The sequence below is a fragment of the Procambarus clarkii genome, chromosome 10 (assembly GCF_040958095.1).
Source record: "Procambarus clarkii isolate CNS0578487 chromosome 10, FALCON_Pclarkii_2.0, whole genome shotgun sequence".
Lineage (NCBI taxonomy): Eukaryota > Metazoa > Arthropoda > Malacostraca > Decapoda > Cambaridae > Procambarus > Procambarus clarkii.
In genome coordinates, this window is record NC_091159.1 from 36,620,101 (window position 1) to 36,646,779 (window position 26,679).

Here is a 26,679-nt window from a genome sequence, read left to right on the forward strand (position 1 = left end):
GTAGGGAGTCGATCCCCCTCCCGCTGTGGGGCCTGCATAAACTCAGGAACCACCAAATCAGGCGGAAACGGCCACTTCCGAAGTTCACTGGCGCAAGTCGCATAACGAGGCTGGGAAGCATGAAACACCCCCTCCTTGGAAGCAGAGGACACCTTAGAAGCGTACGTAGGCCGCCGAACACACAGGAGGTGACGGTTGACGTGACTGTAACACCTCCACCGGTACTGCAGGAGTTACAGAAGAGACGGCGTGAGATGGAAGAGGCGACAAGACCGCCGCCGACGAAACAGGGAGCGAGGAAGGGGACACGGACCCCCAAGAGCGAGCAGCCATTTTCAAGACCACCACTAGGTCACTACGAACCTCAGCAGGGGGAACCACCCTCCACGAAGAACCGGAACCATCTGATACAGGCAACGCGCCCAAAGCAGTACCCTCAAACACTCCACCAGAAGGTGAGGCCGAAACACCGGCACCGGCATCCGCAGGCAAATGCACCTCCACCGTAGATTGCAACGCAACCAGAGCCACCTCGCCATCGTCGGAAGAACCAGAGCCACCTCGCCGTCGTCGGAAGAACCAGAACCACCTCGCCGTCGTCGGAAGAACCAGAGCCACCTCGCCGTCGTCGGAAGAACCAGAGCCACCTCGCCGTCGTCGGAAGAACCAGAGCCACCTCGCCGTCGTCGGAAGAACCAGAGCCACCTCGCCGTCGTCGGAAGAACCAGAGCCACCTCACCGTCGTCGGAAGAACCAGAGCCACCTCGCCGTCGTCGGAAGAACCAGAGCCGACGAACTCGCCCACATCAGCCCACGTAGCAGAAGAACGACGGGAACGCTTGGGCTCCGGCCGTACATCATCAGAGCCGGAGGCGGACCCAGAAACACTGGCCCCACAAGCCGGGCGGACCGACGCACGATGCAAGACGGCAGCAGCCTCAACCACAGGGGGAACCGGGCCGCACACAGCATGAGGCGCGTCCCCCACCCCACCATCACATTCGGGACACAATCCGATGGCGCAGGGCCATGCGCAGTAGCAGGAGACGAGGAAGCGGAGGGCGCCGACGATGCACAGAGATTGCCTGGAAGACCCACGGGACCAGCCGGAACATCGACCTGAGCAAGCAGAACCGTCGGCGCCGCAACATCCAGAGGAGGATCCCTCAACATCCGGAAGCGTACAAGGAGACGCAGGGGGAATCTCAGCAGCGATCGAGACGTCCACCTCCTCACCCCCAGAGTCCTTCTCCACAAGGAGCGGCGGGAAATCCTCTTCCTTGAACAGGTTCACGGGAACAGTCGCAGCAGGCTCAGTGCACCCGGCAGCCTGATGCCCCAACAGGCCACAACGAAAACATGTCCGCGGTTGCCAGGCATAGTACACCCGTACATAGTACCCAAAAGCCAGGCAGATGATGGAATGTCCGACCTCAGGCGCATCCCTAGGGAACGAATGTTGGTCCTCATACCCGTAAACTTGCCAGAAGACAGCGTGTGCATCCGCACACTAACGACAGCTCCAAACCGCTGGAATATTCGCCGGAGGAGGGTCTCGGGAAACTCCATGGGGGCCCCCATGGACACTCATACGTCATGGCACCACTACGATCTGTAATGGACACAGATCCGGTGCCATCTTGCAGCTGCAAGGTACGTCCCTCGTACCGCCAGAGAAAGTCACGGTATATCGCTTCACCCACAAACTTGATAACTACACGGTGAGCAGTTACCAGCTCAACACCATAGATGTCTATTACCGGTATACGGAGCATGTCACACATGACCAGCTCCGCTACAGGGTACCCCGCACGACCAGTAAACTCCAATCCCACTGAGTTCACCCTCACTACAGGGGGAAGATGGCCATCCATCGCAAACACGCCACGTCCACACCAATCAGGAGGGAACAGCAGGGAGGGTAGAGACACCCACACCCCCTGCTGGCGAAAGTGGCAAACACTCCAACTACCAGAGAGGCCAGGCGACACGTCTACACCTCACGGCAGCTAGAGCACAACCTTCAGCTGAATAGTCTGGTAGTGGCTCAGCCTCGCTAACCTGCCAGATGTGCCTATGGAAAAGGCAAATTACCGCTCTGACTACATCACACTGCCTGGTCCGGTTACTGTGCTGACCATAAAGACCGGTTATTACAGAGTTGCCATAGCTTTTAATACTACAACATTCAGGTCTTTGGCTATTTCTTAATTCTTCTTGGTCAGAAGTTATTCGCTTAGTTACAGCAACTCATTCCTTAATGAATTAATCAAATTGTCCAACTCATGCCTTATTCAAAAGTAAAATAAAAAAGTATCTAAATTCGTCCTCATAGTTTCCTACCTTATGCTTCAAACTCACACTATCTTGTACAACCCACTCCCCCAATATCAGTACTTAAGACATGTGTCTTCACCAGTAAAGTCTTCACATCCATAAATTTTAATTGTAGTTATATATTTAAACCAAATGTTGCTACAATGTACCTATTCATCTTACATGATCTGCTAGGTTAAGGACCTGCCCGAAACGCTATGCGTGTTAGTGGCTTTGCAAGAATGCACGATCACCAACGTTATGATACTCTCAACCCCAATGTACCTTCTTGTAAATCAATAAATAAGCATACTAGAACAGCCCATCCTCCGATAATGGTAGTACTTATAGTAACTGTTTGCCAAGTGTACAAAAATGGGACCAAAAAGTTTTCGTTATTAGTGAATTAGCCCAAATAGCCTACTAAAAGTGGAAAGGGAACAATAGAACCTAACCTATCCTGTCCCAGGTGAAAATAAGCAATCCTAGACCTAAAATAGTACGCATGTGCTTTAATAGGCCGGGGAATTCTTAGGTTTTCTGTGTCCTCTACAAAATGAATAGTACAAAACGTGAACATTGTTGCTTGCAACAGTCCATTTTTGTACGTTTGAGAAAATAGTTGCTGTAATATCATTTTTGGAGGATGGATTGGAACTAGCGTATTAGTAATACTACAGCTAGCATTGCTCGTGCTGCTATTTGCGCTCCTGCTGCTATTGCTACTACTGACACTAACAATAATGCAACTAATACTATAAGGACGAGAACTACTACTGTTTTTTTAAACAATTACCATCAGTGAACCACCAAATCTGTTGACCATGACAAACTGCAGAGATGGTCTGAGAAACGGCTACTGGAATTCAATACTAGTAAGTGTAAGGTGAAGATGAGGCCAGGGGACCAGAAGGACGGTAAACAATGAAGGGGAACCATCTCCCTGAACCAACTGAAGAAAATGACCTATTGTTTGAAGTAACCCCGAATTTTACCCTAGAGGTAAGGTCGGTACCGAGGCCTCAAGAACGCTGCACAGCACCTTCACAGGAAGGTCTGGAGCCCCTGTGCTAAGCCGAGGGCAGAACACCTCGCTTCCCTCACCAGTGTTCCGTACTTGTGACTCTTCCCCTCGCCCCCCCTCCCACAACCCCGTCCCCTTTCCTACTTTCTCTGTCCACTCATATACGTTGTATCTCATTTCCCTTATTTTCCAAACATTTCACACCACCGACCCTCTCTTGTTCTCATTAGTTGGATCCATCTCATTTTCCCCACCAATATCCCTCATTTTTCCAACAAGAAAGCTTTTCACGTTCCACACACCATCGTCCCTGGCCTCCCTTACATCACCCTGTCGCCCCCTCACCTTCTCCCCCTCACCCACTTCCCTCACCACCAACAATAGCCTTGGAGCATATTTCATGGTTATCAATGTGCCTGTCTCAAAGCCGGGGAGCAGTATAGTATATCCAGGCTTGGGTGTGGGTGTTGGTGTTGGCATGGGTGTGGATGTGGGTGTCGTGTGGGTGTGGAGGTGGGTGTCGTGTGGGTGTGAACGTGGGTGTCGTGTGGGTGTGGAGGTGGGTGTCGTGTGGGTGTGGAGGTGGGTGTCGTGTGGGTGTGGAGGTGGGTGTCGTGTGGGTGTGGACGTGGGTGTCGTGTGGGTGTGGACGTGGGTGTCGTGTGGGTGTGGACGTGGGTGTCGTGTGGGTGTGGACGTGGGTGTCGTGTGGGTGTGGACGTGGGTGTCGTGTGGGTGTGGACGTGGGTGTCGTGTGGGTGTGGACGTGGGTGTCGTGTGGGTGTCGTGTGGGTGTGGACGTGGGTGTCGTGTGTTTGTGGACGTGGGTGTCGTGTGGGTGTGGACGTGGGTGTCGTGTGGTTGTGGACGTGGGTGTCGTGTGGTTGTGGAGGTGGGTGTCGTGTGGGTGTGGAGGTGGGTGTCGTGTGGGTGTGGAGGTGGGTGTCGTGTGGGTGTGGAGGTGGGTGTCGTGTGGTTGTGGACGTGGGTGTCGTGTGGTTGTGGACGTGGGTGTCGTGTGGTTGTGGTCGTGGGTGTCGTGTGGTTGTGGACGTGGGTGTCGTGTGGTTGTGGACGTGGGTGTCGTGTGGTTGTGGACGTGGGTGTCGTGTGGTTGTGGACGTGGGTGTCGTGTGGTTGTGGACGTGGGTGTCGTGTGGTTGTGGACGTGGGTGTCGTGTGGTTGTGGACGTGGGTGTCGTGTGGTTGTGGACGTGGGTGTCGTGTGGTTGTGGACGTGGGTGTCGTGTGGTTGTGGACGTGGGTGTCGTGTGGTTGTGGACGTGGGTGTCGTGTGGTTGTGGACGTGGGTGTCGTGTGGTTGTGGACGTGGGTGTCGTGTGGTTGTGGACGTGGGTGTCGTGTGGTTGTGGACGTGGGTGTCGTGTGGTTGTGGACGTGGGTGTCGTGTGGTTGTGGACGTGGGTGTCGTGTGGTTGTGGACGTGGGTGTCGTGTGGTTGTGGACGTGGGTGTCGTGTGGTTGTGGACGTGGGTGTCGTGTGGTTGTGGACGTGGGTGTCGTGTGGTTGTGGACGTGGGTGTCGTGTGGTTGTGGACGTGGGTGTCGTGTGGTTGTGGACGTGGGTGTCGTGTGGTTGTGGACGTGGGTGTCGTGTGGTTGTGGACGTGGGTGTCGTGTGGTTGTGGACGTGGGTGTCGTGTGGTTGTGGACGTGGGTGTCGTGTGGTTGTGGACGTGGGTGTCGTGTGGGTGTGGACGTGGGTGTCGTGTGGGTGTGGACGTGGGTGTCGTGTGGGTGTGGACGTGGGTGTCGTGTGGGTGTGGACGTGGGTGTCATGTGGGTGTGGACGTGGGTGTCGTGTGGGTGTGGAAGTGGGTGTCGTGTGGGTGTGGAGGTGGGTGTCGTGTGGGTGTGGAGGTGGGTGTCGTGTGGGTGTGGAGGTGGGTGTCGTGTGGGTGTGGAGGTGGGTGTCGTGTGGGTGTGGAGGTGGGTGTCGTGTGGGTGTGGAGGTGGGTGTCGTGTGGGTGTGGAGGTGCGTGTCGTGTGGGTGTGGAGGTGGGTGTCGTGTGGGTGTGGAGGTGGGTGTCGTGTGGGTGTGGAGGTGGGTGAGGAGGTGGGTGTGGCGGTGGGTGTCGTGTGGGTGTGGACGTGGGTGTCGTGTGGGTGTGAACGTGAGTGTCGTGTGGGTGTAAACGTGAGTGTCGTGTGGGTGTAAACGTGAGTGTCGTGTGGGTGTGAACGTGGGTGTCGTGTGGGTGTGGGTGTCGTGTGGGTGTGGGTGTCGTGTGGGAGTCGTGTGGGTGTGAACGTGGGTGTCGCTATGGACTGTCTCCTTGTTCCTCCACCAATACCAGTCTCTTCCGAAGTTTGTGATCCCACTCACATGTATCACGTCTCTAAAGGTTACATAACTCGAGCTAGACAGACTTGTATATGAAATACGTGAACACGTCCCCCTATGTGATAGCTTAGAAAGGTCATGCAATGACGAGATCTGAGGTTCAAGCAAGAATACCATGGCGCTGGAGGACGAGTCCCAGCTGCCCGGCATTACAAGACCGAGTGAGGTTATATAAGCAGGGAGTGTTTTCGAACGTGGGTGCACCTCCACAGTGCACGATGTGGATCAGGACAACATTCTACTTTTAAGTAGGGAGATGTCAAGAGTTTGTACTCGGCTGTCAACATAGAAGGCCTGGGGGAGGTTAAAGTTTGTGACAAGGACACGGGTGCTTTGGAGACTTGAGTCATTATATGTTGATTATAGTGAACACTAATCCTCGGAACCACCTCGAGGTGAGGTAACAATGTAGTGCTGAAATATGTGGTTTCTGCGGAGTGAAATATTTAATTACTCTAAGGTGACTAACACTGTGGGATATAGAAGGAGCAGCTGCACATTACTAGCGCCCGGGGATTATTTATATACATTGTATACATATTACAGCACTACACAGGTCAAGTTACTCACCCCTGCTATAACTCGTGTTAAAATAAGCACAAGGATCTCAGCTACTCTCCTGATATAAATTAATAACAAAATGGCAGCTGCTAGAATGATCACACCTTTAATCATCTCCAGTTTCGACTGATTAAGAAAGGGGTAATAACAGATTATTTTTAGTAAATTTAAAAAATATTAAAATAATGATATAAAACCTTATAAATATAAGTAAAGACAAATTAATAATAAACACGCGTTCATCTGTCTCACGAAATAAATTACTTATTTGCGAGCATCACTAATCTTTATACTAAAACATAAGCAATACGCGCGGCATGAAAGAAACTGATTTAAAACAGTGGGTAATAATACAATCAAGATGGATATAAAGGTCACCATGTGCCACCATGTGAGCTGTAAGTTTCCACGGGTCTACACGTGTTCATTCCCGCATCTCTGAGTTCTGAGCATGGATGAGGGTCGTATATATATCTACTGGGGCTCAGATTACATATCAATACTTATGTCGTGGTGAGATTCTCTATCACCGAATCGTGTGTGTTCCGAGGATAATGACACGGCTGCGTCATCAGTGTTAAGGTGAAGATGTCGTGCCACTGAGATATGCTGAAACTCTACCTCTGGTGGTCGTTTGGTCCGAATATTGTAAAACCGGAAAGTGTTTCTTTCCTGCAGAGAATGTCACAATACTGTGGCTGAAAACAAAGAAATCAATCACATATCTATATTTATAAAAAAATATAATGTTTGTATCATTTGCTTTCCATGGTTAGATGCCAGAGGCTTAGGGCTAGCTTCATTCAACTTTTAAAGACGATACATATTTGGTATGGGACTGTCATAGGCTGGTCGGGGTCAGCCACAATGTCATACTAAGAAATATCGACCCCTGTAATTGTGAAGTAATCTGAAATATTTATTTGTTTTCCATAAATTTGTTTGTGTTAAAAATTCATAATATTACATTTACTGAAACAGAGGGAGGGGCGGTGGGGGAAAGAAAGGGAACTATCAGGAGACAGCGCCAAGCCTTTGCAACTATATAGCGCTGGAAACGGGGGGGGGGGGGGGAGGCAGAAAGAGCGGGAAAGAGGGAAAGGGAAGGAGAGGAGAAATTTTGAGGGAAAGAGAGCGTAGGAGAAAGCCAGAGAGACGGGGGAAGTGGTGCAGTGGTAATACAATCGCCCTGTACTCTGCGAGCACTTTTTTACAGGTTTGAGACCTGGCCCAGGGAGGATTGGTGCCAATTCGTAATTGTTAGTGTCTGTTCACCCAGCAGTAATTGAATACATGGTCGTTGGTCGTTAACCGATTGGTGGGTTGTATTCCAAGGAAAACTAGTAGGTAGTCTTACCATGAGATAAAGGAAGGAAAAGCTCTCGACATGCTGACAGAAGTTAGCATGTTTCTGTACCCACCTGTGTGTGAAACAAGGGAAGAGGGGAGAGGGAGAAACAGACACCCCCCCCCCCGGTACTCCATCCAGTATGAAATAAATGCCGATGTTTCGCTGCGTCCTGGAGCCTTATCAAGGCTGTGGGTTCCTCCTCTCCCACAGCAGGAGTGGCAGAGGGAGTCAACTTTACAAAGGTTTGCCACAATGTGTCTTTTCTCGTGATAATGACAATTTGCTTGGGGTAGTATTTCTTCACCCGCCTTTCCAAGGAGACCTTACTTGACCAGTACACTTAACGGTGGAAATGTAGCCAGCGAGAACACCAATCAACACCCTATGATTGACGGCTTCCGATGACTACTAATTACCCCTCCTCTCACGGCCATCTTGCCAGCTCCACAGTGTTAGCTCTTCTCATGAAATCTGAATTTCTTTCTGTAATCAAATGGGCTAACAAGGGTGCCTAGTGTCTTCCAGACAATAGTGTCGCTGTATCAGTTCTGGCTGCGGACCTTTGCACCATCAGTGACTCCGGGGTTTAGGTGCCATAAAAGCAGTTAGGCAAAGAATTAACTCTCCCCAACCAATCTGGTGGATGGGCTACTGGAATATATCATGTGAGAACTTTCCTCCTCGGTCCATTATTCACTTGTCAACCAATCACAGCTCTCCTTACTGCCTCCTCTGGCTTATACCGGGAATGGCGGTAAAGCTTCCTTTTACACGCATCAGAAAAACAAATATATATAAAGAGATAAATAAAGCATTTAATGATAATAAATCATACTCTAAATGAAGTAAAATATTTCGTAGCAGTCGTGTAGGAAAGTGATGATGTGAGACCCTTAAAAGGTGAAGTATAATGAAGACCAACTTGGCTGGGGACTCCCTCCCATCACTAAGCTGCCGCCTCCCTGCTGCCCCGGCCGTAGTCCCCCCCCCCTCCCCCGGCCTCCCACACATCTGAGAATCACACCCCCATCTTCCCACTATCACAACCCCCCCCCCACAACCTCTGCCTCCCACACTCTTGCCTCTTCCCTTTCTCCCTTGCTTCTCTTCTTCCCTCTACACTCTCAGCCTTCTGGCGTCTTTCCTGTCCTTCAACCCCTTCCTCTGTGTTCCCTCCATGCCCAACTCCTACCGTCAACCGTCATGATATCTATCTCTGCTTTTATCCCCCATCCTCCTTTTCCTCCTTATTCTTCCTATCCTCCTCTCTATCCTCATACTTCCCATCCCCCTTAATTACCCTCCTCCTCGTTACGCTCCCCCCCCCTGCCTTCACCCTCCCCCCCTGCCTTCACCCTCCCCCCCTGCCTTCACCCTCCCCCCTGCCTTCACTCTCCCCCCCCTGCCTTCACCCTCCCCCCTGCTTTCACCCTCCCCCCTGCCTTCACCCTCCCCCCCTGCCTTCACCCTCCCCCCCTGCCTTCACTCTCCCCCCCTGCCTTCACTCTCCCCCCCCCTGCCATCACTCTCCCCCCCCTGCCTTCACCCTCCCCCCCTGCCTTCACCCTCCCCCCCTGCCTTCACCCTCCCCCCCTGCCTTCACCCTCCCCCCCTGCCTTCACCCTCCCCCCCTGCCTTCACCCTCCCCCCCTGTATAACAAGAAGGTAACGAGATAACTCCCAGGCACGGAAAAGGATGATTAGAGAAGCCTAGGAAAGCCGACTCGTAGATCATGGTGAGGAAGAACAGATTGTGTTGCAGATGAAGGCGGGGATTACCAGGGACTCGGTGGGGAAGGAGGAGGATTAACGCTCTCCCGTGCAGGGAGGAAGGTGGAGGATTAACGCTCTCCCGTGCAGGGAGGAAGGTGGAGGATTAACGTTCTCCCGTGTGGGGAGGAAGGTGGAGGATTAACACTCTCCCGTGTGGGGAGGAAGGTGGAGGATTAACACTCTCCCGTGCGGGGAGGAAGGAGGAGGATTAACGCTCTCCCGTGTGGGGAGGAAGGTGGAGGATTAACGCTCTCCCGTGTGGGGAGGAAGGAGGAGGATTAACGCTCTCCCGTGTGGGGAGGAAGGTGGAGGATTAACGTTCTCCCGTGTGGGGAGGAAGGTGGAGGATTAACACTCTCCCATGCGGGGAGGAAGGAGGAGGATTAACGCTCTCCCGTGTGGGGAGGAAGGTGGAGGATTAACGCTCTCCCGTGCGGGGAGGAAGGAGGAGGATTAACACTCTCCCGTGTGGGGAGGAAGGTGGAGGATTAACGCTCTCCCGTGCGGGGAGGAAGGAGGAGGATTAACGCTCTCCCGTGTGGGGAGGAAGGTGGAGGATTAACGCTCTCCCGTGCGGGGAGGAAGGAGGAGGATTAACGCTGTCCCGTGTGGGGAGGAAGGAGGAGGATTAACGCTCTCCCGTGTGGGGAGGAAGGAGGAGGATTAACGCTCTCCCGTGTGGGGAGGAAGGAGGAGGATTAACGCTCTCCCGTGTGGGGAGGAAGGAGGAGGATTAACGCTCTCCCGTGTGGGGAGGAAGGAGGAGGATTAACGCTCTCCCGTGTGGGGAGGAAGGAGGAGGATTAACGCTCTCCCGTGTGGGGAGGAAGGAGGAGGATTAACGCTCTCCCGTGCGGGGAGGAAGGAGGAGGATTAACGCTCTCCCGTGTGGAGAGGAAGGGGGGGGGGTGAGACGGAGAGATGAGGTGCCACCACAAGACTCAAGCTGTCAGTGTGATCTCCCTAACTTGACCCTAAGAGTCTATATAGAGTCCAATAATCTATACAAATATAATTAGGAAAGCTAAACAGAACACAGCAATGAGAATAGATAAACCTGCATTGTTGTGGAAACAAAAACCCCTCCAGTGTTTTTTTGTTTAATCTATGAATGTGCTTGCCCCATTTTTTTCCGCCTTATTCTACACCCTTTTATGCCTTTCTCTTCACCTATTTGTATATACCTGACCTCCCTAATGGTATAAATCCAATACGCCCAGTACTGTTCCATTCACATGAGAATGAACCATATGGGGTCGAAACGTTGTGAAATTTGTAATAAGTGTAAAATATTCTACAGCTATTTATTTTAATTTACCTCGAACAAAGATGACATTTAGAAAAATCCTCTTCCAATTAATCCAAGATGTAAGAGCACTAGTCAGGAATAGAAGCCATAAACAAGAAAATAATTAATACAGAATATGCAGTCATATTCAGTGAAACATATCTAAATGTAAACATACTGCCAGTATACACCAATATTATATATACACAACAATATAATCATTCCATGGTTTATGTTGAAGATATTTTTGTGTATATGGCCTACAAACGTAAATTCAGACGAGTTTTTAAACTAAACTTAATGATGAAATCACCTCCATAAAATTTACTAAAGAGACTGAAAATGATAAATGTTTGCTATTTTTAGAATACTTATTCATGGGGAAGATTTTTCACTAAAATTTAATGTTTACAGAAAGCCTACGAATAATTCATCTTATGTTCATTATTTCTCAGGGCATAGATACGATGTGAAACAATCAATTTTTCTCCGTGTATCTAAGAGCTCTTCTGGTTGATAGTTCAGAATTCCTGGATGAAGAGTTTAAGAATATTGATTCTATTGGTCTCAAGCTTTGTTACCCACTGAGTTTTTTGGAAGTCTGCCGTTGCAAAGCTCGTCGTACATATTATAATAATATATGCAGTGAGAAAATTCGGCCAAAAAATGTGTTATGTTTACTATATTTTTCTGGGTTCGAAAATATTGTCAAGGCCTTGAAACTTTTTGTATACAGTACATGAAATGTTTAATTACGAAAATACTGTTAGAAAACTGTTAGTTAGAAAGAGTTCTCGTAGTGATAATTGTGCCATTTACAAAATAGTTTGTAAAGACTAATAGATTCTATGTTGGACAAACGACCAAAGATTTTTAAATTTAGAATGTCGCAACATAAATACTCTAAGACATAACCAATTGCCAAATGCTTTGTTTGTTCATTTGTCAGAAAGTTCTCGCCAAATTGATTGGGAGATGGCTTTCTCAATAACGCATTGTAAAAGCATTTTCAATAGGAATATTATTAAATCTACTTTATTCCGATTACAAAGTCGTGTAAAGTGAACATTAGCAGTGGTTTGTATAATTGAGATCCATTTTTGATGGATCACTTAAAGGGTGATTCGAGTAAGATCAATCACACATTTATCTCGCTAATAACTTATTAGTATCCCATTATCTCATTAAAGACATTGTACCTCACCTCATATCTTCCCTGCCAATACATCAACACACACTGAACAGTAAGTCCATCCTTCGGAAGAAGTATTATTAGATACGAAAGTACTTAAGGAGATTCCTGTCTTAATCTTTCCTTCGTGGTCTGACACTGTCACATTGCCACTTACGTGTTAATTTCTTCGTGATTTACACACACACAATATTATATATATAATATTATATATATATATATATATATATATATATATATATATATATATATATATATATATATATATATATATATATATATATATATATATATATATATATTGTCTCTAATTCCGCCTTGGGCACCCGCCTGGACCATCGGACCCTAAGTATTGGTGTTGCCCTGCGCCTTGCCGCTTCTATCTCCAGCGAACACCGGTGTATTTGAGGTCCTGCACGGGCAGACCAATACGGCCGGCATGGTCTCATCTGTCGTAAGACACAGGGAAAGATTGCCAGACATGAAGCAGTCAGTGACATCATTAAGAGAAGTTTGGCTACAGCTGGGTGCCCAGCACAAAGGGAACCTCAGTTGTGCAGGCCTGACAACAGCCAAAAACGCCCAGATGGAGTCACCCTGCAGCCGTGGAGGGAAGGTAAACAGGTCGTATGGGGCTACACGTGTGCATCTACATTGGCTGATACCTATCTACCTCACAGCACAGCTGAGGGAGGCGAGGCGGCCACCTTCAGGGAGACCCAGAAAATCAACAAGTACAGGGACCTAGAACGTTGTTACAGGTTCGTGCCGATAGGCTCTGAGACTCTGGGCACCTGGGGTAAATGTGCACTTAAGTTCCTGAAGGAGGTGGGATAGGACCTCATTGGGAAAACTAGAGACCCAAAAGCGGCCAATTTCATGTTCCAGCGCTTCAGTGTCGCAGTTCAGAGGGGAAATGCGTGCTGTATCCTGGGTCCGCACCCGACCCCCGAAGAACTGGACGAGGTCTTCGAACACTGATTGTTATATTGTTATATAAGTGTGTCTTCTCTGTAAACTGTAACATTGCAATAAAATCAAATAAAACAAAATTAGTAAAAAATAATAGGGGTGGTAGGAGAGGAAATGATTAAAGTGTTCAGTGAGAATCCACAAGGTCTTCTCTGAACACTCTTTATTTTCTTCTTCGAGGATGTGGGTCCCTTTAATTACAGCAGTGGTGGTACCTCTATATATATAGTATTATAATCTCCAAGACAACAACACTCCCTTCCCTAGGCCGCTACAGTGACCCAGAAGCCTTATATACAAGTTAAACTGGAGCTGGAGCCCAACATACAGGTACATAATGGTACATAACACAGTTACATAAGGATACATAAGCACAGGATACAGGAACACACACACACACACACACACACACACACACACACACACACACACACACACACACTTCTCTACCGTAACCGAGAGACAGAAAAAACTCATTAAAGTCGTGAATAAATTGAATAGAGTGTAGACCGTAACGCTGAACATTGGAAAGCCATTTACCAGTGAGTTACGGCTGGCCCGATGGCTGTGACCTGGCCAGATCCCCTAGAGGGGTCACACCTGCTGCCACACCACCACCAGGGGTCACACCTGCTGCCACACCACCACCTGGGGTCACACCTGCTGCCACACCACCACCTGGGGTCACACCTGCTGCCACACCACCACCAGGGGTCACACCTGCTGCCACACCACCACCTGGGGTCACACCTACTGCCACACCACCCCCTGGGGTCTCACCTGCTGCCACACCACCACCAGGGGTCACACCTGCTGCCACACCCCCCCCTGGGGTCACACCTGCTGCCACACCACCACCCGGGGTCACACCTGCTGCCACACCACCACCCGGGGTCACACCTGCTGCCACACCACCACCTGGGGTCACACCTGCTGCCACACCACCACCCGGGGTCACATCTGTTGCCACACCATTACCTGGGGTCACACCTGTTGCCACACCACCACCTGGGGTCACACACCTGCTGCCACACCACCACCTGGGATCACACCTGTTGCCACACCACCACCTGGGGTCACACCTGTTGCCACACCACCACCTGGGGTCACACCTGCTGCCACACCACCACCTGGGATCACACCTGTTGCCACACCACCACCTGGGGTCACACCTGCTGCCACACCACCACCCGGGGTCACACCTGCTGCCACACCACCCCCTGGGGTCACACCTGCTGCCACACCACCACCTGGGGTCACACCTGCTGCCACACCACCACCCGGGGTCACACCTGCTGCCACACCACCACCTGGGGTCACACCTGCTGCCCCATCACCACCTGGGGCCACACCTGCTGCCACACCACCACCTGGGGTCACACCTGCTGCCACACCACCACCTGGGGTCACACCTGCTGCCACACCACCACCAGGGGTCACACCTGCTGCCACACCACCACCTGGGGTCACACCTGCTGCCACACCACCACCAGGGGTCACACCTGCTGCCACACCACCACCTGGGGCCACACCTGCTGCCACACCACCACCAGGGGTCACACCTGCTGCCACACCACCACCAGGGGTCACACCTGCTGCCACACCACCACCTGGGGCCACACCTGCTGCCACACCACCACCAGGGGTCACACCTGCTGCCACACCACCACCTGGGGTCACACCTGCTGCCACACCACCACCAGGGGTCACACCTGCTGCCACACCACCACCTGGGGTCACACCTGCTGCCACACAACCACCAGGGGTCACACACCTGCTGCCACACCACCACCAGGGGTCACACCTGCTGCCACACCACCACCTGGGGTCACACCTGCTGCCACACCACCATCCGGGGTCACACCTGCTGCCACACCACCACCAGGGGTCACACCTGCTGCCACACCACCACCTGGGGTCACACCTGCTGCCACACCACCATCCGGGGTCACACTAACACCGAGGACGCAGGTGTAATAAAGTATGAGGCTGGTGGCGGCGGCGAGGCTCGGCAAGGTGAGGGAACAAGACTTAGCAGCTGGCACCTTAAGTGAGGGAACTGAGACGTTTTGGAGAATGTTAACTGAGAATTAGTGAGGATGAGAGACTCGGCACTTAAGTGTGAGGTTGAGTGTGGTGAGAGATGAGAAACGTGGAGGCTGCACAGCAAGCAATAAATGGGTTTCAAGCGTTACTTAAAAGGGAGCTTCAAGGAGCTCGAGGCAGTGAGGGAAGTAGCAGCACCGTCGCTGAGTTTAGCGAAGTTGTTAGGAAGAAGAAACACTTGTTGGATGATTACATAAATATGCAAGGATGTCAGTTTACCCCAACACCCTCCCCCACCACCACAACACCCTCCCCACTACCACAACACCTTCCCCACCACCACAACACCCTCCCCACTACCACAACACCCTCCCCACTACCACAACACCCTCCCCCACCACCACAACACCCTCCCCACTACCACAACACCCTCCCCCACTACCACAACACCCTCCCCACCACCACAACACCCTCCCCACTACCACAACACCCTCCCCCACTACCACAACACCCTCCCCCACTACCACAACACCCTCCCCCACTACCACAACACCCTCCCCCACTACCACAACACCCTCCCCACCACCACAACACCCTCCCCACCACCACAACACCCTCCCCACCACCACAACACCCTCCCCACCGCCACAACACCCTCCCCACCGCCACAACACCCTCCCCACCGCCACAACACCCTCCGCACTACCACAACACCCTCCCCACCGCCACAACACCCTCCCCACCGCCACAACACCCTCCCCACCGCCACAACACCCTCCCCACCGCCACAACACCCTCCCCACCGCCACAACACCCTCCCCACCACCACAACACCCTCCCCACCGCCACAACACCCTCCCCACCGCCACAACACCCTCCCCACCGCCACAACACCCTCCGCACTACCACAACACCCTCCCCACCACCACAACACCCTCCCCACCGCCACAACACCCTCCCCACCGCCACAACACCCTCCGCACTACCACAACACCCTCCCCACCGCCACAACACCCTCCCCACCACCACAACACCCTCCCCACCACCACAACACCCTCCCCACCACCACAACACCCTCCCCACTACCACAACACCCTCCCCACCACAACACCCTCCCCACCACCACAACACCCTCCCCACCACCACAACACCCTCCCCACCACCACAACACCCTCCCCACCACCACAACACCCTCCCCACCACCACAACACCCTCCCCACCACCACAACACCCTCCCCACCACCACAACACCCTCCCCACCACCACAACACCCTCCCCACCACCACAACATCCTCCCCACTACCACAACACCCTCCCTACCACCACAACACCCTCCCCACCACCACAACACCCTCCCCACTACCACAACACCCTCCCCACCACCACAACACCCTCCCCACCACCACAACACCCTCCCCACCACCACAACACCCTCCCCACCACCACAACATCCTCCACAATGCCACAACACCCTCCCCACTACCACAACACCCTCCCCACCGCCACAACACCCTCCCCACCACCACAACACCCTCCCCACCACCACAACACCCTCCCCACCACCACAACATCCTCCACAATGCCACAACACCCTCCCCACCACCACAACACCATCCCCACCACCACAACACCCTCCCCACCACCACAACACCCTCCCCACCACTACAACACCCTCCCCACCACCACAACACCCTCCCCACCACCACATCATCCTCCACAATGCCACAACACCCTCCCCACTACCACAACACCCTCACCACTACCACAACACCCTCCCCACCACCACAACACCCTCCCCACTGCCACAACACCCTCCCCACTACCACAACACCTTCCCCACCACCACAACACCCTCCCCCACCACCACAACACCCTCCCCCACTACCACAACACCCTCCCCACTCCCACAACACCCTCCCCACCACCACAACACCCTCCCCACCGCCACAACACCCTCCCCACTACCACAACACCCTCCCCACTACCACAACACCTTCCCCACCACCACAACACCCTCCCCCACCACCACAACACCCTCCCCACCACCACAACACCCTCCCCACCACCACAACACCGTCCCCACTACCACAACACCCTCCCCACCACCACAACACCCTCCCCACCCCCACAACACCCTCCCCACCACCACAACACCCTCCCCACCACCACAACATCCTCCCCAATGCCACAACACCCTCCCCACCACCACAACACCCTCCCCACCACCACAACACCCTCCCCAATGCCACAACACCCACCCCACTACCACAACACCCTCCCCACCACCACAACACCCTCCCCACCGCCACAACACCCTCCCCACTACCACAACACCCTCCCCACTACCACAACACCTTCCCCACCACCACAACACCCTTCCCACCACCACAACACCCTTCCCACCACCACAACACCCTCCCCACCACCACAACACCCTCCCCACCACCACAACACCCTCCCCACCACTACAACACCCTCCCCACCACCACAACACCCTCCCCACTACCACAACACCCTCCCCACTACCACAACACCCTCCCCACCACCACAACACCCTCCCCACCACCCTCCCCACCACCACAACACCCTCCCCACCACCACAACACCCTCCCCACTACCACAACATCCTCCCCAATGCCACAACACCCTCCCCACTACCACAACACCCTCCCCACCACCACAACATCCTCCCCACCACCACAACACCCTCCCCACTACCACAACACCCTCCCCACCACCACAACACCCTCCCCACTGCCACAACACCCTCCCCACCACCACAACACCTTCCCCACTACCACAACACCCTCCCCACCACCACAACACCCTCCCCACCACCACAACATCCTCCCCAATGCCACAACACCCTCCCCACTACCACAACACCCTCACCACTGCCACAACACCCTCACCACTACCACAACACCCTCCCCACCACCACAACACCCTCCCCAATGCCACAACACCCTCCCCACTACCACAACACCCTCCCCACCACCACAACACCCTCCCCACCACCACAACACCCTCCCCACCACCACAACACCCTCCCCACCACCACAACACCCTCCCCACTGCCACAACACCCTCCCCACTACCACAACACCCTCCCCACTACCACAACACCTTCCCCACCACCACAACACCCTCCCCACCACCACAACACCCTCCCCACCACCACAACACCCTCCCCACTACCACAACACCTTCCCCACCACCACAACACCCTCCCCACCACCACAACACCCTCCCCACCGCCACAACACCCTCCCCACTGCCACAACACCCTCCCCACTACCACAACACCCTCCCCACTACCACAACACCCTCCCCACCACCACAACACCCTCCCCACTGCCACAACACCCTCCCCACTACCACAACACCCTCCCCACTACCACAACACCTTCCCCACCACCACAACACCCTCCCCCACCACCACAACACCCTCCTCACTACCACAACACCCTCCCTACTACCACAACACCCTCCCTACTACCACAACACCCTCCTCACTACCACAACACCCTCCCTACTACCACAACACCCTCCCCACCACCACAACACCCTCCCCACTGCCACAACACCCTCCCCACTACCACAACACCCTCCCCACTACCACAACACCTTCCCCACCACCACAACACCCTCCCCCACTACCACAACACCCTCCTCACTACCACAACACCCTCCCTACTACCACAACACCCTCCTCACTACCACAACACCCTCCCTACTACCACAACACCCTCCCCACCACCACAACACCCTCCCCACTGCCACAACACCCTCCCCACTACCACAACACCCTCCCCACTACCACAACACCTTCCCCACCACCACAACACCTTCCCCACCACCACAACACCCTCCCCCACTACCACAACACCCTCCTCACTACCACAACACCCTCCCTACTACCACAACACCCTCCTCACTACCACAACACCCTCCCTACTACCACAACACCCTCCCCACCACCACAACACCCTCCCCACCACCCCAACACCCTCCCCACCACCACAACACCCTCCCCCACTACCCCAACACCCTCCCCACCACCACAACACCCTCCCCCACCACCACAACACCCTCCCCACCACCACAACACCCTCCTCACTACCACAACACCCTCCCCACCACCACAACACCCTCTGAATTTAACACAAAGGGGTTTTATTGAATAAATTCTCGTAAAGAAGTAGAGTGAAGTCACACAGGAAATTGTATGACTAGCCTGTGTCATCAGTAAGGAAACTCACTCTTACGGCGCTAATGTTCACCAGAGGTCAGTGTATGTGACCTCTGACCTCGTCACCTCTGGAATCTGTGCTAAGCTGATAACTGCAGACGGTTGTTCATAATTCTCCCCCCCCCCACACCAAACGAGCCGCCTGTCTGCTGTGACAGTGAGATAGTCTTGGACTATCTCTGGCAGGCAGGGTTTAGCTCCTGGCCCCCGGATAAAAGGCGAGCAGTTTCATATTGAAGATGGAGGATCCTCACTCAACGTTGAGGGCTCTACCGCACTGGAGGCCAGATGGTGGCCAGGGCCCTCCTGAGTGGCCAGGGACTCTCCTGAGTGGCCTGGGGCTCTCCTGAGTGGCCTGTGGCTCTCCTGAGTGGCCAGGGGCTCTCCTGAGTGGCCTGGGGCTCTCCTGAGTGGCCTGGAGCTCTCCTGAGTGGCCTGGGGCTCTCCTGAGTGGCCTGGGGCTCTCCTGAGTGGCCAGGGGCTCTCCTGAGTGGCCAGGGGCTCTCCTGAGTGGCCTGGGGCTCTCCTGAGTGGCCTGGGGCTCTCCTGAGTGGCCAGGGGCTCTCCTGAGTAGCCAGGGGCTCTCCTGAGTGGCCTGGGGCTCTCCTGAGTGGCCTGGGGCTCTCCTGAGGGGCCAGGGATTGTCCTGAGTGGCCAGAGGCTCTCCTGAGTGGCCAGGGCCCTGAATGACTCCTGAACCCTCCGCTCCTTCTTCAACCATCTTATAATCAGATCTTAGTGAGTTATGTGTGAAGTGAATTATTTTGTATCCCTGTATTATAAGTCTTGTAAAATTTTAGGAACAGTCAGTTGATTAATCTTCTCAATTATCTGTCAGTAGCTCTGCTTGTTAGTGTTGGTATTGTTAAGTAAATGGTGAAATTAATGTCGATGTATATTATTCAATCAAGAAAACATACAAAAAACCGTCTGCTTCTGTTTTGATTGTCTTTGAAGCTGATATACTAAGATCTTGGATGTATTCTAACTCATACAGAGGAAGATAGAGTGAAGAGTGATCTCTGATCAACACCTGGTGAAGACCAAGACTTTGCAGTATGTGACATGGATGGCGGCAGCTCTCTTTCTCTTACTAATTCTACCCTTCACTTCTAGCTTTATCTCCAATCTCCCTTTCACCTAACTCCTCTCCTCCTCCCTCTCTTCTAATTCTCTTATTCTCTCATTTTTTGACACTTTCTTTTCCCATCCACTCTCGCTTCCCTACTCTCCCTCCCCCTCTCTCCTTCTTCCCTATTACCCCCTACTCCTCCCACTCACCTTCCTTCCCTCTCTAGCTCCTCCCTCTATACTTTGTTTTACTTCTTCACTCCTACAATCCTCCATTTACCTCATCCCCCTCCCCCCCCATGACAGTAGATCTCCTCAGCCATATCCAGGTGCTGAGGGTGTCTTGCTGGGCCTCCTCAGCCATATCCAGGTGCTGAGGGTGTCTTGTTGGGCCTCCTCAGCCATATCCAGGTGTTGCGGGTGTCTTGCTGGGCCTCCTCAGCCATATCCAGGTGTTGCTGGTGTCTTGCTGGGCCTCCTCAGCCATATCCAGGTGTTGCTGGTGTCTTGCTGGGCCTCCTCAGCCATATCCAGGTGCTGAGGGTGTCTTGCTGGGCCTCCTCAGCCATATCCAGGTGCTGAGGGTGTCTTGTTGGGCCTCCTCAGCCATATCCAGGTGTTGCGGGTGTCTTGCTGGGCCTCCTCAGCCATATCCAGGTGTTGCTGGTGTCTTGCTGGGCCTCCTCAGCCATATCCAGGTGCTGAGGGTGTCTTGCTGGGCCTCCTCAGCCATATCCAGGTTTTTCTGGTGTCTTGCTGGGCCTCCTCAGCCATATCCAGGTGTTTCTGGTGTCTTGCTGGGCCTCCTCAGCCATATCCAGGTGTTGCTGGTGTCTTGCTGGGCCTCCTCAGCCATATCCAGGTGTTGCTGGTGTCTTGCTGGGCCTCCTCAGCCATATCCAGGTGTTGCTGGTGTCTTGCTGGGCCTCCTCAGCCATATCCAGGTGCTGAGGGTGTCTTGCTGGGCCTCCTCAGCCATATCCAGGTGTTGCTGGGCCTCCTCAGCCATATCCAGGTGCTGAGGGTGTCTTTCTGGGCTCCTCAGCCATATGGTTGCCCAAGTGGGTGTTACGGGGGGCACCTGAGGCCAGAGGGACCTCCTCCCGTATCTCAGGGCTACACCCCAGCCCCTCAACTACCCACGTCCTCCTCCACTTGAATGAAAAAGCATCTATATTGAAATCATATTTTACCAATATAATTTCATAATTACCAATTACATATTGACTTTTACTGAATTAATTAATGATTATTGAATCAATTATGTATTAGGTAAAAATTCAAATTTTTTGTGAAATAATGTGAGAAATATTACCTCGTTAACTCAAACTGCTGCCAGATTGTCGATGACAATATGTCCCGCCTGACCTGACCTCACAACTTGGCCCTAATGTATCTGTGGCTCATTTGGCCGCTTAGTTTATATCTGTGCCTCCGTGTTTGTGTACGATCCATCTTGAGGTTATCTTGAGATGATTTCAGGTTTTTTTTAGTGTCCCCGCGGCCCGATCCTCGACCAGGCCTCCACCCCCAGGAAGCAGCCCGTGACAGTTGACTAACACCTAGGTACCTATTTTACTGCTAGGTAACAGGGGGCATAGGGTGAAAGAAACTCTGCCCACTGTTTCTCGCCGGCGCCCGGGATCGAACCCGGGACCACAGGATCACAAGTCCAGTGTGTGCTGTCCGCTCGGCCGACCGGCTCCCTAATACCGGCTCCATGGTAATTAATTTATCCTTGTCTGCCCTGTGTATTCCCATGAGAACTCTGTATGTGGTGATCATATCTACTCTAATTTTTGTCATACAGTTACGTGTGGTTTAACTTTGTCATTCTTCGTAACTCTTATCTCTCAGCTCCGGGACTGGTCTGGTGGCATATCTTTAAACTTTCTCCAACTTCGTTTGGTGTTTAACGAGACAAGGCCTCCGCGATGGTGTCGCATATTCCACAATTGGTCTGACATAAATTGTATGCAAGCTCTTAAACGACACTTTGTTCTGATTCTCAAAGGCGGTTCTTATATTAGCCAGCCTTTCGTAAGAAGTTGGTTATATTCGTCTGAAGCGGACTTCTGGTGACAGGTTCGGTTAAATCTTAACCCCAAATCTTTTTCTCTATCCAATTTTAAACGGATTTCCCGCAAGTGGTACATTGTGTCCGGCCTCCGGTTCCCTATACGCCGCTTGAGTTCTTTACATTTGCTTCACTTGAACTCTAAAAGCCTCTCTGAAGATCATACTTTCTTCTCCAGGTCATCCTGTAGTTTCCTGCAGTCTTCCATTGTACTGATCCTCCTCATAATTATTGAATCTTTAGCGAACATTGAGATGAAGGAATATATCCCCTTGTTAGGTCGATCACATAGATTAAGTGAAGGTAGTGGTTGTGGGGAGGGTGGGGAGGACTTTTGTGGGGGGGGGGGAGTAGTGGGGGAGGGTATGGTGGCGGGGTGGGGGGAGGGGGAAGGGGGGTGTAGTAACTAAACTACCACTGTGATCTTGCAGACGAGCAATGTTTCAGCTTAACCTGTGCGGTGGTCCAGCATGACAGCGTGACCGTCCAGGACACAGACAAGGGAGAGGGGGTGTCCCTCGTCACTGTGCCAGCCCTCAAGGGCGCGCACGACAAGGGTTAACTGGCTCTCCCGATACTTGTAGTTTCTTCATTAGGACATTTAGCTATAGCGAAGCTTCCAACACAACCCCTGACTGTAGTAAATGATTGTTGTTAATGAGACAAGACACACACAAATTGTTAAACCCCAGCAGGGGAGGTACAGCCAGAACCCCGGCAGGGGAGGTACACCCAGAACCCCAGCAGGGGAGGTATACCCAGAACCCCGGCAGGGGAGGTATACCCAGAACCCCAGCAGGGGAGGTATACCCAGAACCCCAGCAGGGGAGGTATACCCAGAACCCCGGCAGGGGAGGTATACCCAGAACCCCAGCAGGGGAGGTACACCCAGAACCCCAGCAGGGGAGGTACACCCAGAACCCCGGCAGGGGAGGTACAGCCAGAACCCCGGCAGGGGAGGTATACCCAGAACCCCGGCAGGGGAGGTACACCCAGAACCCCAGCAGGGGAGGTATACCCAGAACCCCGGCAGGGGAGGTACACCCAGAACCCCAGCAGGGGAGGTACAGCCAGAACCCCAGCAGGGGAGGTATACCCAGAACCCCGGCAAGGGAGGTACACCCAGAACCCCAGCAGGGGAGGTACAGCCAGAACCCCAGCAGGGGAGGTATACCCAGAACCCCGGCATGGGAGGTACACCCAGACCCCCGGCAGGGGAGGTACACCCAGACCCCCGGCAGGGGAGGTACAGCCAGAACCCCAGCAGGGGAGGTACACCCAGAACCCCAGCAGGGGAGGTACACCCAGAACCCCAGCAGGGGAGGTACACCCAGAACCCCAGCAGGGGAAGTATACCCAGAACCCCAGCAGGGGAGGTACACCCCTAAACCATGCCAGGAGGAACACACTACACATTCCTACAACGCCACACACCAGGGAAAATTCGTTCAAAATTGGTCCATGTATTGTGAAGATATAAGAGTGTATTGGCGTGCTGGCTGTTTACGGCCTCTGACTGCCTCGTTACAATGGCCTCCCTAGTTTTCTATCTGGAAAACTCTCTAATTTGCATCTTTTTCACTGTCATAAAATGAGAATATATTTGAACCAATAACCTGCGGCCGGACCATCCACCTACCCAAGGTGGATGCTACTCTTGCGGTGGATGACGAGGTTAACAATAAAGTTCTAGCAGTGAATGGCAGTGCTAACAACATCACTTCAGGAGTGGATGACAGTGCTAACATCATCACTTCATGAGTGGATGACAGTGCTAACAACATTTCAGCGCTGGAGGAGCAAGCGCATATTGTGTGCGAGAAGTGACACCCCCCCCCCCTCCACCCTCCAGACACCCCCCCCACCCTCCAGACACCCCCCCCCCCACCCTCCGGACACCCCCCACCCCCCACCACAACACTCAACAGCAATAACAAGCAGCACGAAGCTTCCTCAGCCTCCCAGACACACATGTGTTCATCAGCATCAGGGAAAATACGTAATAGAAACACTGAAGTGGAGTTTGAAACAATGTTATGAATGTTATAATCTATGTATCGAATGTTGCTGGGTGGGTGGATGTATAATTTGGGTGGGGTGGGTGTATTGTTGATGAGTGTGGATATCAGTGAGTAGCAACAAAAGGTGACTAACAATTTAGTTTTTGTTATTAACATTTAGGTACATGTACATTTGTGCAGCTGCCCTAGACTATATGAAGGGAAGTACAGTGTGTCAAAAAGGTAGCTACGTGATGCTAAAAATCCCCATCACACAGGATGGTTAGTCATACAGAGGCATGTGATGAGTAGTCTGCACTGGCAGACTCTGGGTGCATTATGAGGATATTATCAACACAAGAGTGAATAAGGCAGCAGTGATATTAAAAGTCCCCATCTCGCAGGATGGTTAGTCATACAGGGCCATATGTTCAGTAGTCTGCACTGGTAAACTTTGGGTGCACTATGAGGATATCTTCAAGAACACGAGAGTGAATAAAGTAATTGCAAAGCTCCAGGTACCTCATGCCAACGAGTCTGAATGGTCTGATAACTGGGCATTTGGTGATTTAGTGCGGGAGATCATGCCGCAGTTCCTGCTCACAGAGTTTGCACCTGGAGTGCTCAGGATCGGGACATCCGTCACCTGTAGCCACCTGCCACAGGTAACGGAGGTCTTGAGCAAGCGTTCGAAGAATCATGATCATAACAATACAGCTAGTTTTTTTTTTATGTACAGCTAGGCGATTCATCCCGAGAAGATAAATCTACGGAAAAACGTACCCACAGTTTAGTTACTCTTTGAAGACAGAGGTGACGGACGACACCACGGAGATATGAATGAACACTACCAGCCAAGAAAGGTAGCTGACCAGAGTAATATTGGTACTCCCAAGCCCTGCCATGTCTAGGGACATGGCTCCTTCGTTGCGGGGTGAAAGTGCAAATGATTAACACGACCCACGGCGTGAAAATGCTTATATATAGTTCCTCAAAATGTACGTGTCTTTTGATCAATAGTAATATTCCCACTTTCTTTTTTGGCTTTCGATTTTCGTATCTGATACTCCCTTGGAAGTACTGAATCTGTTTAGTTTCAAATTTTACTACTATTCTCTTTGAGATAATAATAATAATCACTGTCTGCATTACTTACCAAACTCTGAAGCTCTTTGTTCAAGGTTCTTTACTTACTGGTCTTTATTTATGGTGGACATGTCAGTAATGGAGACGGTGGGGTGGGAGCTGGAGGCAGGTTAGAGGTCCACTCAGATCTGAGAGATCAGTATCTGATCAGATATACTGAGAGATCAGTATACTACTGCTGGAGGTGTGTACTCACCTAGTTCTGCTTGTGGGGGTTGAGCTCTGGCTCTTTGGTCCCACCTTTCAACTGTTAATCAACTGGTATACAGATTCCTGAGCCTACTGGGCTCTATTATCTACATTTGAAACTGTGTATGGAGTCAGCCTCCACCACATCACTGCCTAAGAAATTCCCTCTGTTAACTACTCTGGCACTGAAAAAGTTTTTTCTAACGTCCCTGTGGCTATTTTGGGTTCTCTGTTTCCACCTGCGTCCCCTTGTTCGCGTACCCACCCTTGCTTAACAATTTTCCTTTTCAACCCTGTCAATTTCTCTGAGAATTTTGTAGGTAGTGATGTCTCCCCTTACTCTTTTGTCTTCCAATGTTGTGAGGTGCGATTCCCGCAGTCTTTCCTCGTAACTCGTGCCTCATAGTTCTGGGACTAGTCTAGTGGCATACCTCAACTTTTTCCAGCTTCGTCTTGTGCGTGACAAGGTACGGGCTCCATGCTGGGGCCGCATACTCCAGGATTGGTCTTACACATGTGATATACAAGATTCTGAATGATTCCTTACACAGGTTCCTGAACGCTGTTCTAATGTTAACCAGCCTCGCGGATGCTGCAGATGTAATTCTTTTTATGTGGGCTTCAGGAGATAGGTTGGTGTGAAATCAACTCCAAGATCTTTCTCTCTGTCCGTTTCATGAAGTACTTCATCTCCCATTCTGTAGTCTGCGTCTGGCCTCCTGTTTCCACCGCCTAGTTTCATTACCTTACTTTTAATTTGGTTGAACTTTAATAGCCATTTGTTGGACCATTCATTCAGTCTGTCTAGGTCATCTTGAAGCCTCATACTATCTTCCTCTGCTTTAATCCTATTCATAATTTTTGCATCATCAGCAAACAAACAAACGATTCTGTACCCTCTGGGAGATCATTTACATATATCAGAAACTGTATAGGTCCAAGGACTGAACCCTGCGGGACTCCACTGGTGACGTCTCGCCAATCTGAGACCTCACCCCTCACAGTGACTCGCTGTCTTCTGTTGCTTAAGTACTCCCTTATCCAATGGAGAACCTT

General features: G+C 52.1%; 2 protein-coding genes across 3 annotated transcripts in view; both read right to left on the reverse strand.

Annotated features, from left to right (window-relative positions):
* fid (fire dancer) overlaps positions 1-26,679 on the reverse strand; it is a 223,549-nt gene that overhangs the window by 63,211 nt on the left and 133,659 nt on the right. The gene's annotated exons all lie outside the window — the stretch shown is intronic.
* LOC138363294 (mucin-2-like) lies at positions 3,539-5,140 on the reverse strand. Its single transcript, XM_069322309.1, has one exon. The coding sequence runs from the start codon at positions 5,138-5,140 to the stop codon at positions 3,539-3,541; it is 1,602 nt and encodes a 533-aa protein (XP_069178410.1).